Consider the following 14,106-nt stretch of genomic DNA (forward strand, 5'->3'; position numbering starts at 1 on the left):
GAAAGAAATGCAAACTAGCAGAGAGCTGATTTAGGATGCAAAGTCCAACACCTAGAAGTGGGATGCACACGCTCCCAATGTGTGATGGTTAATTTTGACAACTGTGTGCGCCTGTTGTTGAACAAAGGTAATGTTTCCTCAGCCTCGTATGGCCTGCAAAAGACTCAGTGTGGGGGAAGTTCAATTAGGGTGATAGTCCTACTGAAGGGAGCTCCCAGCTGCCTTCTATCTGTGGAGCATTTTAACTCTGCAGCTTCTATTTAATTTTGTGATTTTTCTTTTCATGGCCATTGAGAGAACATTGCTATAAAAAGATGTGCAGCTGTATCTAGACTTGAGTGTATTATTTATCGATGTGGGTAAAATACACAGAACTAAAGCTGTACTATGAAACACATTGTAAAATTTTATAATTTCCTGTTCTTCATATTTTATTAGGACCTTCTCTATATTATCAGTCATCATATTCTTTGAAAACTATATGATGTGCCAGTCTTTTTTCCTGATTTTAGCACACTCCTTGGTCTATGGGTAAAACAACAGAACTGGGGGAACTTCAAAGGGAAAAGAAACAAAGGGGAAAAAAATGCAAGAAAACTTACTCTAGCAAAAAAGTGACCTACAGTGTCTGTACAATTAAGTTTGCATCTCAGTTTCTCACCAGTCTAAATAACCTGTGACTGTCAGGTAGCTGTTGAGGAATTGACATTAATCCCTGCTTTGCCATCTTTTATTGCAAAGGGACCATGACTGCCTAGAATTTAAGGAGCTGCTTCCAGAAAAGTGCAGCATTTGCAGAGCTTCCTGTGCAGATAGTTTTCCCATTGGTGCTTTGCCCATGGGTTTGCACCTAGGCAATGTTTTTTCCAAGGGACAAGAACTGAGCTGATAAAGGCAGGGCTGCTCAGAAGTACCTGAACAGATAAGCACACTTTGCTGCAGGTGATGGTGTGGTCCGAATGAAGAGCCCACCCCCAAAAATCCCCTCCTGCTTTTATCCTGGCCCCCTTACACACTGGTGCCGTATGCAGGAACCAAAGTCACTCCTCCAGGCCTCACCCCTGGGTTCCAACATGGAATTGTTTGTGCTTTTGGAAGACACCAGCAGGTGAAATGTAGGGCTGTGTGTAGAGAAGGGATGGCTGACTCTGGGAGTCTTGCCTAGGTACCCTCAGAGAGGATATGAGCTCTGGTGATGCCTAGGTAGGCAGGAGCTGGTAGCTTGGGTTTACTTTGCTGCTGCTGTGTAAAGAGCAGACTGAACCCTTCATTTCTGTCTCCTGTTCACCGCTAAGATCCCTCCCCTCCTCTTGCTGCTCAGTCAGCGGAGAGATGCGAGGAGGAAAGGATGCTGCTAAGCTGCACTTTGCTCCAGTACTTGGCACATCCTTTGCAGCATCGGCTGTTTTCTGAGCAGAGATGCTGCCTGCCTGCTAGCCAATGCAGCCATTCCCTATTGCTCCCTTTGCAAGAAGATGGAATCGTAACCGAGAGAGTGAGTGAGTGATGCGGCTGCTGCACAGAGACTGACTGTGAGGAAGAAAATTGGAGAGACTGGAATATGTGCCTGCCTCAGCAGCACTGCAGTGGTAAAGCCCCTGACTGAATACATGCAGGTTACTGCTCTTTAGGCATTGCTACAGAGAACTCAGGAGTCGGATGAAATGCATTGGCCTCCTTTTTCACTGCTTCTCTATTGTCATCATGCATTAATTGCTGGGAGTTATTTTCCTTCCTGTGGCTGACTGCCTGCATCTCTTTTCCTACTGCAGGAGAAACAGTGAGGGAGAGAGCACAACACCAATCCAGTGTCCTGTCCCACAAGAAGGCTTCTGCGTGATGTGCCAGCACAGTAAAGGGCTGGTGCAATGGTGCATGGAACCTCTGGAACACCTGGATTTGGGATTATTAATGGTTTATAAAGTACTCCCAGACTGCATCTAGCAACTACCCGCCGACATTGGCTGTCCTTTGGGGCTTACTGACTGCCTTCAATTTTCCTCTCATTACTGCTTTCACACTCATCTGGGTTGGCAGCATTTGAGTGAGGGGAACGTACTTCCTTGGCCAGGAATTGGAAGGTGCTGCACGGAAAGTGCAGGTGTGAGCTCTGGAGGGGACTGCAGTCTGACCAGCCATGGCTCAAGCAGCTAAGCAGCTGAAGAAAATCAAAGATATTGAGGCTCAGGCTCTGCAGGAACAGAAGGAGAAGGAAGAATCAAATCGCAAGCGCAGGAACCGTTCTCGGGACCGGAAGAAAAAGGTCAGTGGCACTGGGGCGAGCAGCCCTATATCCAGGTGCCTGTGGTTGTGACATTGAGTGCTGTTTGTGTTTGGGGGGATTGGAGGGTGGGGAGAGAATGACAGAGGGGCAGCCTGGTCCCTGTAAAAACCTGTGTGCAGTCAGCTCAAGAAACAGTCTGTCAAACGGAGGACAACTTTTGGGACCAGAAATCTGCTGTTTACCCTGACAGCTTGCGGGGAGCAGGGGGAGGGAGGGAGCATGGATATAAAAAACCTAATGAAGGGGTAAGGGAAGTGAGGGGTTTATCAAGGTAGCTTAATAGACTCACTCAGCCCAGTAGCAGATTTGATCTCTAAGATAAAAATGCTGTTTTCTAGCTTCCTTCAGTTTCCACAATCACTTTTTGTGTTCAGAGATTAGGAACAAGAGACCCTCCATCCCTTTGTCTAGTGAAGGACTAATTTTGTTGTCCACTCCATCCCTTGCTTAATCTGCACCAGAATATTGAAACCAGGGCACAGCAGGAACAGACTCCTAACAGAGAAGGCATTTTTGTGCAGAGGTCTGTGGGTTCTGCTGCTCCTGGGGGTAGGCTATATTTGTGCATGGGGCATGGGTCATCCTTCCCTGCTGGCAGCAGGTGAGGTGAATCAGGGACAACTAAGAGATGTCTGTCCTTTCTGCTGGTACCAGCATGCTGGTGCCTGGGGTCTGCCAGCTGTTTTGAGCTCTAGCTCCTCTCTGAAAAGTCACTGGCAGTTTTTTCTTGCTGCCAGTTTCCTGCACGATTGGGCATGTTGCTAAGATAGCTTTACTGCCCCTTGAAGACCTTTTGAATCTGAATGTTCTTATCACAGCATGGTCTGAGGGTATATGTGCTATGCACCAGTGCAGAAAGGCAGCGAGGAGAGAGGTGAAACCAAGGATAATCAAGGATATATCTGATAGGAGGTTATGATACAGGAATTCTTAGGTGGGTTTCTCCTCTGCCTTTACCAAAAGTGTTGGAGAGTTCCATGCGCCCCTGTGAGCAGAAGCCTCACAGCAGAGCTCTGCTGTTGAAACATCTTGGTAGCTGGGCCCTGAGAGTACTGAGGAGAGTTTTGCTTTTCTTAAAGCTGGGCCAGGACAGCCTGGAGAGGTCTGTGTCCACAGAGAGTAGATTGTTAGGGGGAGATGAGTGGACACATCAGGACAGATGTGGAGTCTGCAGGCAGCAGCTGGGGAGTTGAATGTGGGGGTCATTCAGCTGCCACACTGTCATGTCAGATGCCTCCTTCTCCAGTGATAATAATTGCTTGGTGCTTGCAGGACCATGGCTGTTCCCTGCAGGGCCTCTGGTACTGCAAGCTGATGGAGCAGCTTACCTCTCACAATGGCAGAGGGTTTTAAAAGGGATCTGATGTGAAGAACCACCATATCAGGACATTTTTCTATTGGGCCAGCTGTCTCTTGTTAGCCCCTGCCCCAAAGCCTCAGTGCCTCTAGTGACAGTGTTTTTCCCATGCAAGTCTCCTTGGGACCTTGGATGCCTACCAGGATGTATTGGAATCTCTCATCCTGTTTTGCTGCAGCAGTTGTGGGGGTTTGATTTGGGTTAGGTCAGTGTCTGTTAGTACCCTGTGAGCCTGCATGGGACTCATGTCGTGTCCATGCCAAAGGCCCTTGCACTGTCTGTTGGAATGTACTGAAACCACTGTGGTGTCACTGACTCCTTCTGTTCCTCTGCCAGTGCCTGCCAGCTGTATCTTGCTTTGTACACAGACACAGGCTCTTTGGGGCAGAGGCTGTTCATTCACTTGATGTTTGTACAGTGCAGGGTATCAGTGTCTTGATATCTGGTTGAGCCCACCAAGCATAGCTGTAATGTTAGCTGCAAAGTTAGTAGAGGCATGGCCTATTATCCAGGGAAGACTTAGCATGACACAAAGCAGAGAAGATGGCCAGAGGGAAGGAGATGATGGCCTCAGAAGAAATATCTTCTCATCCCATTCCACGTGAGCTGCTGTTATGAGCTGTGATGTCTTCAGCTTAGTGTCCATTAGCATTTCCTGGAATTTTTGTGTGGTTGTATGTGTCCCATGAACTGCACGGTTGTATCCTGCAAGAACCTTGTATTCTGTGACACTTGGAGGCAGTGACTTCTGTTATTTAATGCTGTGTTGCCCAATAATCTTCTCCTTGGACCATGATTGTATTTGTTGCTTTCCAGTTTCCATAGCAATTTCTTGGGTTTTGTATTAAGTGCGTGTAACAATAACCTGATTGACCTTGTACTGTCCATTTTTGTGTTCTTTACCTCTTGTTTATCTCTTGGCACAAGGACAGTCCAGATGTATAACCTTGTCACTCCTCCAATATTCCCTGCACTCAACCTTTGTAACTCAAGATGATGACAGTTGAGCTTTCATTTGACAGGGGCTGCATAAAGGATTTAAGGAATAGTACCTTGTCACTCATCCATGCTCCCTGTCCAGCCCAGGCATACTTCTGCTTTGGGCAGAGCTGCAACATGAAACAGACAGACATGTCCTGAAATGTTCCTGCTCTGTTCTGTGTGCTCTGAAGAGTGGCTGGAGGTTGTCTCAATCTTAGGATGATTCCAGAGACCAAGTCTTCAATAGTCTTGTGTGTTCCCACATTTAATGCCACTGCTGAACTGTGAGGACTTACCAGGGCTGTGGCATGATGTGTTAGTGAGTTCTGATGATGCCCTGCAGACAGGAAGGTGTGATAGAGAGCAGACGTAAGCAAAAGAGAGTGTGAATTAACAGAAGTTTACTGTTATTAGAAAATGTGCCAAGCATCATCTGGGTTGGCTTCTTGCTGTTCCTGCTGCAGTATCGTAGCTTCAAATCTCTGTGTGTTTTCCTTAGAGGGGCAGTTTATAGGGGACCAGAGCCATTCTGTCATTGCTGCAGGGCTGCATGTGGAGTTTCTGATGTGGCTATCTGCACTGACAGGGAAGTAGTGACTGACAGGAACGGTATCTGTGCTTTGGATGCAGCTATATGTCTCTTTTTTGTGGTTTTGAGAGGTAGTCATAGACAAGAACACTTCCTTCCTTTCCCTGCAGATGTGGTAAGGCTACCTTGGCAGGAAGCCCTCACTGGGAAGTCATGCAGATCACTTCAAAGACAGACCTGTGTTTGCCAGGGTCAGTGGGCAGCAGAAAAACACATTGGAAAAGTGGCGTTCTGACACTGTTTATGAGGCAGCTCTGTAGCTTGTTATGTGAACACAGTTATTGAGTCCTTTTTGAGTTGCATGTGACTATTGTGATTATGTGTTAAAGATAGAAAATGGACCAAATCCCTTGCCAGGAATTCTGGAAGCATTGGTAGAGCTCACCAAATGGGTTGTTAGAAAGGGCCCAAACTGTCCAACCCCCAGACTGGGGTCCAGAGCACTTGGCTTGCCCCTTGTCTCAAACATGCATACACAATCAATTTGCAGCTGTACCAGGTGGTCCACAATCAATGGCTGGTGGCATTGTAACCTGGCATGCTTTGACTGAGACTAATAAATAAAAGTTAGTACTTCTATGAAAATCTTTCTTCCTATTGAAGTGTACTTATCCTGGTACTAAATTCAGCCTAATATTTACTCAAGCATAAACAGGGGCAGACACCTTCATCTGCCTCTCTACAAAGATGCAGTTTCCAGCTGCGTTTCTCAGTGGACATACAGGATTCATGGAGCAGGAGGCTGGAACTTCTAAAATGTCTATGACAAGAGTGCTGTGCAGCAGGAGGACTTCAGTAACAGCAGCAGTGCTAATACTGTCCAAAGAACTCGTCAAGTGCACATGTAAAAGCATACTCAGCCTGTGTGCAGCATAACAGGGGCTACAGTATTAAATAACAATCTAATCAAAAGCTTGAAGAGAAATTCTTGTGATGATTCCTATCAGCGTTTAAATTATTAGTATGAAAGTTGTGATTCATCCTCTCAGTACATTCAGAGCAAACTTTGCTTGGGAACAAGGCTGCCTGAATTTACCACTTTTTTTTTTTTTTTTTTTTTTTTTTTTTTTTTTTTTTTTTTTCTGGTGTGGGGGGCATGGAAGGTACAATGAGGAACAAACCTCTTTTCTCTTTCTGCTTCTGTCTACTTTCTTTGTCTTGTAAGTGTTCAAGGGTAAGACAGTCTCTTGTTATGGATTTGTAGAGCATCTCCCACAATACATTCTTGAATAGTAAGTGATTCCTAATAAGAAACTCCCTGCATAAAACTCCTTGGCTTTTTTCTAGTTGATAGTTTCCTGAAAACAGCATCCAGATCAGCCTGAGGGCTCATGGATCTCCACATTACAGTCTGGCACCCATCCTTAGTGCTGTATTGCTCCTGCGTGCTGCAGCAGGAAATGTTTTAGTGCTCAAGATTACACACTGAAATACGTCCTGCCAGAAGAGGTTGGGAGGGTGCTTTGGAGAAGGCAGACAAGAAATTTGTGAGAGTGGGTTTGAATTTTGTGGGAAAGCAAAAGCAAGGTGTTTCCATTTGGCTGGAGCTCTTCCATTTGGCAGAGAGCTCTTTCTCCAGCTGGAGTGAAATGGTGGGAAAGAGCTAAGGGAGGACAGAGGATCAAGTGACCCCCTTTCTATATTCAGGCATGGATAAGGGGTAAATGTGAGCAATTAAAAGGCTGATAATGATGTCAGAAGGAACTCCGAGCTGAGGTGTGTGAGGTGACTGGGTAGAGGTGGCACTGAGATAATTGCAGCAACGTGGAGGATGCCAATGAGAATGCTTTTACATGGATTAATTTTTCCATTCTTTGGAAGCTAGGGAAATGTGGTAACTAGAACAGGTCGGGGAGGGTTTGGACCAACAGCCACAAACTCAATCAGACAGAGGAGCAATTACAGATGATTCCTTAGAAGGACAGTCACACAGTTGTATAGGGTGACCGCACTTGTGCTTGTTGTGTGACAAGCAAAAGAGGTCACAGTCACTCAATGACTCTTCACTTATAGGGTGTATCAGGGTGGTCTGAGCTTAGGATTCTGAGACAGAAAACCAAGACACCTCTGTCAGAATTATGCAATAAGCACATGAGAAACTGGGGTGAGAAATCGCTGCTGGAGCGCTGCCAAGGAGCAGCCACTGGGTTTGTTCTCTCTGCTCGCCTGCATCCTTTCAAATGGCTGTTTATTTAAAGCAGCCTTCAGCTTGCACTGGGTTTAGAGAGGATGCAGAGAAAAGAGTGATGGACAGAAGGAGGGCAAAGGATTTCAGCAGACCCAGCTGCAGATGGCTCAGAACATCCCAATGATAACTGGACTTCTGAGCTCCGCTGTGTCCTGCTCCCATGGAAATCTGGCCACTGTACCATCGCTGGATTAGGCTACAGAGATTCTTGCATTCAGTGGCAGTAGGTCCTGGCAGAGATATGACATGGCTGGCTGTCAGCCACCTGGGTCTTCACTAGCTGCTGGGAGGAGCTGCTGGGAGTATGCTGGTATCTTACCTGCAAGCTGGAGCTCAGTAGCAGGAGCAAGGACCATGCCGCCTGCAGGGTATTAGAGCACAAGCTCTTAGAGCTGCTTTGTCTCCTTTCCCCGTGATGGGCGGGGGGAGGAGGGGGAAGGGGGGAGGGAGGGGGAAGGGGGGAGAGGGGTGAACAGGAGCGGAATATGGGCATCTGGATATGAGGGATGTTGGGCAGGAGCAGAATCCATTGCTGCAGGTATTCACTGGTGGGAGAAAGCACTGGGGGGATGTTGGTGCTATTCTGCACTGCTGCTCTGCAGGCTCTTAAATTATTCAGGTAATAACAGCATCTGTATGTGCTTGGTGAGCCCACTGTGCTGAAATGAGGTGAGCAGTATCTGAAACCTTGCAGCATTCAGAAATCTGTTTCAGGAGCAAGTTCTTTCAAGCTGTGTCCTGTCCTCTGTGCCTGGCACCTTGACCAGGACGTTTTCCCCAGGAGGGTACTGGCTGAATGCAGGGAGATGAACCTTGCCTGGAGCAAATGCTTGCAGGAGGGTGAGCACAAAAGACAGTGCCTTCATAAAAGTCCTGCATGTGACAGCCTGGTGGGTTTAGTCTATCCACCATAGGAAGCTGCCTGCAGTGTGGTGAAGCTGAGGTATAGCAAGCTAGATCTGAGCTCAAAGGAAAGCAGATTTACGGAGTGCTAAAATTAGAAGTTTAGTCTGAATTATGCTAATTTATTTTAATTGTCTAAGTGTGTCAGGGTTGTTCAGAAATGCAACCTCTCTGTCATGGTCTGGAAAGGTGTAGCATCACTGGTGGTATGATGGTAGGATGGATTGAGGGTGGTAGAGATTTCTGGGTTCCCTGGCCTACTTACTTTCTTGCAGTCCTCACCTCCAGCTCTCAAAATGCCACGACAGTAGGTTCTGAAAGCCTTAGCTCTGGATTGAATAGACCAGCCTTGTTAAAACTTTCGATGAGTAGAGGGCAGCTTCCTCGGTGGAGGAAAGTTCCTGATACCTTCTCTCTCTAAGGGCACTTCTCAGCATGACAGAAGCATCTGAAAATTCAAATTTTCTTTCACAGATGATTATGTCATGTTTTGAGCCTCAACTCTGCAAGCAACAGCAAAAATTCAAGCTCCCTTCCTATTTGCAAACCAGATTTTGCTGACTGGGTGAAACTTTAAGCCAGAGCCATACATCTCTGTGTAGGGACTGCAAGTGTAGGGGACTGTGCTAAATCTATGGCTTCAAAATATTGCATCCTCAGTGAAAAATCTACAGCAGAGACAAAGCAGCAGGTATTCACTGAAGTGTCTTGGGAGGCGGAAGGAGAGAACGCAGCAGCAGGACAACATTTAGAAAACAGACAAGGTTTCTATATTTATACAGAGATGAGGAAGGAAGGAGAGAGTGTGCGCATGCATGTTCATGCGTGTGTGGCCAGGCCACCAGGAAGATTCCTGTTTAAGAGAAAACGTACTCCAGCAAGATAGCAAGCAGAAGTGAAGGCTATGGTCTGTCACCACACTGTGGTGACAGGACTTTGCACACTTTGTAGGGTGCATTCATATGCCTATGTTGGAACTTTTAAATGGGAAATGCAGAGAACAGCACACTGAAACCTTTGCAGAATATAAACTATGTTTGATTTTTAACCAGTGTGATAGTCTCTGCAAAGGAAAAATAAATATTGTCACCTTCTTACAGTGTCATTTCTCCAGCAAACTAAGGTGTCCAGATACTCTGCAGGAAATGCAGTGTATTGAGTCCATTCATGATGCCATGCTTGGAATGAGGAGCATTGTGTCTTTTCCAGGACTTGCTGATTACAACACCAAAGAATAAGATAAATACTATGAGAATGTGCTGTTTGGTGGGTGTGACAGACAGGTGTGGGGTGAGTGAAACACAGGTTCAGCTTTAACAATATACTTGCCTGTGTACCAAGCTCTTTATTACATTGATCTGAATATGGAGGGGAAGAGTAAAAGGTCTTTCTGTGGTCTGCCTGGAAATCAGCTGTACCTTGCTGATGACTGAAGTGTGAGCTTTTACTGTGTGCTATAACCATAAACATATATCTTGTAGGTTCTCACACTGCTGTTTGAATCAATAAGAATCTACTGTAAGTGCTTTCCATGGATTTCATTATAGTATTAACTATTGTGTCCTTAAATAAGATGCTAAACTTCAACAATCCAGTTTCTTGACTTGTGAATCTCTGCATGGAGTTTCTCTTATTTTGGAGTGATTTTTTTATTTATTTCCCCTCTCCATTTCCCTTGTGGTGAATGAAAGTACTCAGACTGACAGTGGGAAGAGGGAGTGGACTACAGGGAGGTGGTGGTGTACTAGAGAGTTCTAAGAAAGGTAAATCTGACTGAATTGGCTTTTGATGTTAGAGTTGCCTTTACTGCAGTGGGGAGTGTTATAGTTCTTCCCATCTTTAATGCTGAAAGAGAATTTACGTCTGTGGAACACTGGTTTGGCTTGGGGAGGGGGAGGGGGTTCGGCGCTAGGAGATGCCTGCATGGGATCAGTATTTGTCCTGAAGGCTTTAATTTTCTATGCTTTTTCGTTCTTCAGCTCTTTTCCTGGCAGAATCATCCTAGCTCACAGTGACAGTAGGTTTGGTCCAAGCAAGAATTGCTCAGTGGAGCATGGCATGGCATCTCTCTTTATGTGCAGCTTGGACGTGCCACTGCACTGATGCATAGCAATGTGCTCCTGTTAAAGAGCAGCACGATGGTCAGCAGGCTGACCCCCTTTCTGTGAGGACTGGGGAAAATGCTTCCCATCAGCCTGTTGTCAGATGGCTGTGGAGCTGAGATTGCAGTAAGAGGAGCTGCAGTATCACAGGGCAAAAGTATAAAATATCTGTTGCCCACCAGTACTGTATCAGCAAAACTGCCTTTCAAAACTTGTAAACTCGTCCCTGCCAGTGGTGAGATGTGCTTCTCAGACCTGTCAGGGAAGTCCTCCAAGGCCAGCAGCATTTCAACAATGCATAGCGAAAACACCTTCTCTCCATTCAGAAGGTGAGGCAGCAGCATTTGCTGTCTCATGACAACATTTCACAGGCATCAGCAGCACTTGCCTGCAGGGCCTCTCAGTATGTTGTGTGGCACCACCATCATTTTCTGCCCAGGGTCAATGAGGGACATTCATTCTGCCTTTCCTGTATAGCCAGACACTGTGGCTGTAATTCCCAAATTGCAGATATTTGGGAAGAGTAGCTGACATCTTTCCCTAATTCACTTTGCTTTAAAGTCACGCCTTAGAGCTAAGAAAGCTGTGAAGGCACTTGGAGCAGCTGATTGAGAGGCTCTCTTCACAGCTGCAATGATGATGCAACTTCCTCATGAAACTGGGAAATAAGGTTCATTACTGAGAAGAGGCATTGCATATTGAGAGCTTTAGTCTGAACAGACTTTTTCTTTGCAGAGGTGGTGTGGGTTTTGTCAGTTTTGTTAGGAATAAATGCAGCATTTAGCCTGGAGAAGGTGCACCATAATAAGATATGAACCTGTAGTTTGTTCTTGACAGTAAAAACCTATTGTAAAACACTGAGAAGAAAAAAAAAAAAAAAAGATATCAGAAAAAGAAGAAGCTTCAGAGTTTCCTTTATTGTTCTTTGGAGATTTCTGGGGAAAAAAACCAAACACCACAAATGAAGCACGTAACATGATTTTTGTCCTCTTTCTGGAGCTGCAGCTGCTGCAGTCATCTCCCCACCCTCAAGCTGTCTGCTGTTTACTGCCAAGCTTTGCCAGCAGGTTGCTGGTATAATATTAGGCTTTTTTAATGAGAAAAGGTGCCTGGAAAACAGATATATATAATTTTTGCATTTTCATTAACAGAGCTATATGACATGCCAGAGATCTGATTGGGAGGTGCCAAGAAACAGCAAAGAATCAAGGAATCTCTCTAAGTACCCAACCATGAAAACAAGGACCTAAGTTTGTTTTTAAAGACCAGCATGAATAAACATGCATGCAAACATGTTTGGAGGATGTTATACCTCTGAAGAGGCACTAAGGGTTGCAATAAAGTGGAGGACAGAGTAAAATGCTGGAGGCTTCCAGCAGGCCCATGTTCCAAACCATGGTCAGTAGGTAACACAGCAAAGCAGCTGTAATAGAATTGGTACTCTCACACATCTGCCACAGTGGGCATCCTGGCCAAAATGGTTTCTCAGCCTCTGCCTGCTGGCAGGTGAAAATGGCTTGTCTTTTCTGTTGAAAAGAACTCGAAGAATTCAAAAGAGGAAATAATAGGATTTCTTTACTATTTAATTCCATTCATAGACAAGCACAGCCTTAGTAGTCCCTGAAAAGCAGATACTTTGGCTCCCTCAAGAAGTTAAGAGGAGGAATTCTAAAGTTTTATGTTGAACTGCTTTTGTGAGCCTGATATCCAGCATCCTCTGTAGTTGCTGTCAAAGATGCTATGATACTTTACACAATAAAGTGTTTGTGTGCATGGATTGACTCTTCTGTTCAGCAAAAATCTTTCTTACGTAATTGCATTCTGCTTCTTTTGAGCCACTTCTTTCCCCAGCTCCTAGAGCTGATGGAGTCCATGTATGGGATCACTACTTTAGCAAGAGAGCGAAAAAATATAAGGAAACTTTGCAGCTGCGGCACAGCTTAAAATCTTAATCTTAAAATGAAAGTGGTGGGAATGACAAAGTGCAGGACACGTTGTCTTTGTAGGAGAGAGATTACTCTCTGAAGTAGGAAACTACTTCAGGTTTCTCTGTTTCATATTGTAAAGCAAATTCTGTCAGAAGTCTGGCATAAAAATCCCTCAGATGTTTCAAATCTTTATCTCTGCCCCTACACTTCAGAGCTTCTTGGATTGTATTGAACCACCCTGACCTGGCAGCTGAGTAAGGTAGGGAGATGCAGAGTCAGTAAAGCAATTCCTGGCACTGACAGCACTGTTTTTTTGCAAATTCTCAGGGAATCATAGTGCTGAATGCTACAAGAGTGTTAATTTTATAAGGTAAGCAATTGTGCAGTCATAAACTCGGAAGTGTCCTTGCCATGCAGGGGATCTCTGTGCACTGCTGGAGAGGGGATCAGACCACCAGCTCCTCCTGTGGTTGGCACAACTTGTGTGTCATGTGGAATTACTTCCTCCTCTCTGCTGTGATGCAATGGAAGATGGGGACTGTGTTGTGCTGCATCCTCCTTGGCTCTGCTGGCTGTTCTGGCTGTTCATCCCTTCCCCGATTCCCTGTTAATGGCTCTGGGGCCAGCACTCTCATGGGGCTCAGCTCCCAGCACTGATAAAATGGAGTACCAGCATCATGTTTTTTATCACTTGGGGGAAGGGGGATTTTTTTTATTAATAACCCAAATTATCCTGTGAAATGGCACTTGTCTGATGTTAAATATTAAACTCCCTTAAGTGGGTGAGCTGGGGCACAGAAGCAGCAGTGTGCTGGTAGTGATGGGCTATGGCAGAAGATGAAGTGGTGCTGGACAGCATTAATACTTTCTCCCTGGAGGGCCTTCCATCCTCAGGGCAGCCAGGTGCTCTTGCACACAGCTCCCCAGCTTCCAAATGGCATTTTTCACACTTTAAACATTTTGCATGCTTTGAGCAGATCAGAACATCAAAGGCTGGTGGATCCTGGCTCTGGCGTTACCATGGCAACAGCAGCTGAGAGGATTTGGATGTTTCTGGGATGGGATTTTGCTGCTGGGTGTGTTGGGCAGAGTGGGGCTGCTCTTCTCACATCAGTGCCATTGTGGGCATTGTGCTGTGTGAGGGGATGGTCTGGCCCAGCCCAGGAGTACTGTGCTGCAGACCTCTGTGTCTGAACTGCTCACCTCAGCTCCCTCCAGTCTGGGAGAGGAGGAGGGAGCCCTTCCCATGCTATGCCACATGTGGAAGTAGGTCAGCGGAATTATACCCTTAGATATGCTCATTTCTCTCTGTTGGCTCTCAAGGGAGCTAAGCATTGAGCCTTGCTACAATCATTGACTCTGTAGGAGCCCAAAACAGCTTCAGTGAGCCTACCCTTGGGATGTTGGCTTCAGGTGCCTCTTACCCTGCTGCAGCACCAGGTATGCTGGATACAGTGGATTTTCAGGAGTGGACATAAAGGTGAACACTGTGAAAATATGATATTGATCAGTCTGGGTAACGTGCTACAGCAGCACAGTCAAGGGGCTGCTGTTGATCCTCACTGTGAGTCTGTCAAGCTGCGTGTCTGGGCCAAAATGCCCCATCCTCCTCCTTGTGTGCTGTAAAATGGCTCCTGGGAATTCATTGCTGTTCTGTGAACATTACTCATTTGGGTGACTCTGGCATCTCTGGCCAATATCTGCTGAGGGGACAGGCCCATGAGTGACTTATTTGGGTGCACATAGCAGATGTCCTTCGGGGGCTGGGAGGAGC

At 46.0% G+C, this 14,106-nt stretch overlaps 1 protein-coding gene across 9 annotated transcripts in view; it reads left to right on the plus strand.

Moving 5' to 3' along the window:
• The first annotated feature begins 1,350 nt into the window (after nt 1–1,350).
• The window catches only part of ANK1 (ankyrin 1), a 55,583-nt gene continuing 42,827 nt past the window's right edge, over nt 1,351–14,106 (plus strand). For 3 of the 9 annotated variants that reach the window (XM_068174625.1, XM_068174628.1, XM_068174634.1), the window contains exon 1: nt 1,351–2,263. In XM_068174625.1, coding sequence (XP_068030726.1) covers nt 2,138–2,263 — 126 coding nt within the window. In that variant the 5' untranslated portion in view covers nt 1,351–2,137. The remainder of the gene's footprint in view (nt 2,264–14,106) is intronic. The other 6 variants (XM_068174621.1, XM_068174623.1, XM_068174629.1 and 3 more) reach the window with 4 other exon arrangements.

Source organism: Anomalospiza imberbis, chromosome 28 (genome assembly GCF_031753505.1).
Source record: "Anomalospiza imberbis isolate Cuckoo-Finch-1a 21T00152 chromosome 28, ASM3175350v1, whole genome shotgun sequence".
Lineage (NCBI taxonomy): Eukaryota > Metazoa > Chordata > Aves > Passeriformes > Viduidae > Anomalospiza > Anomalospiza imberbis.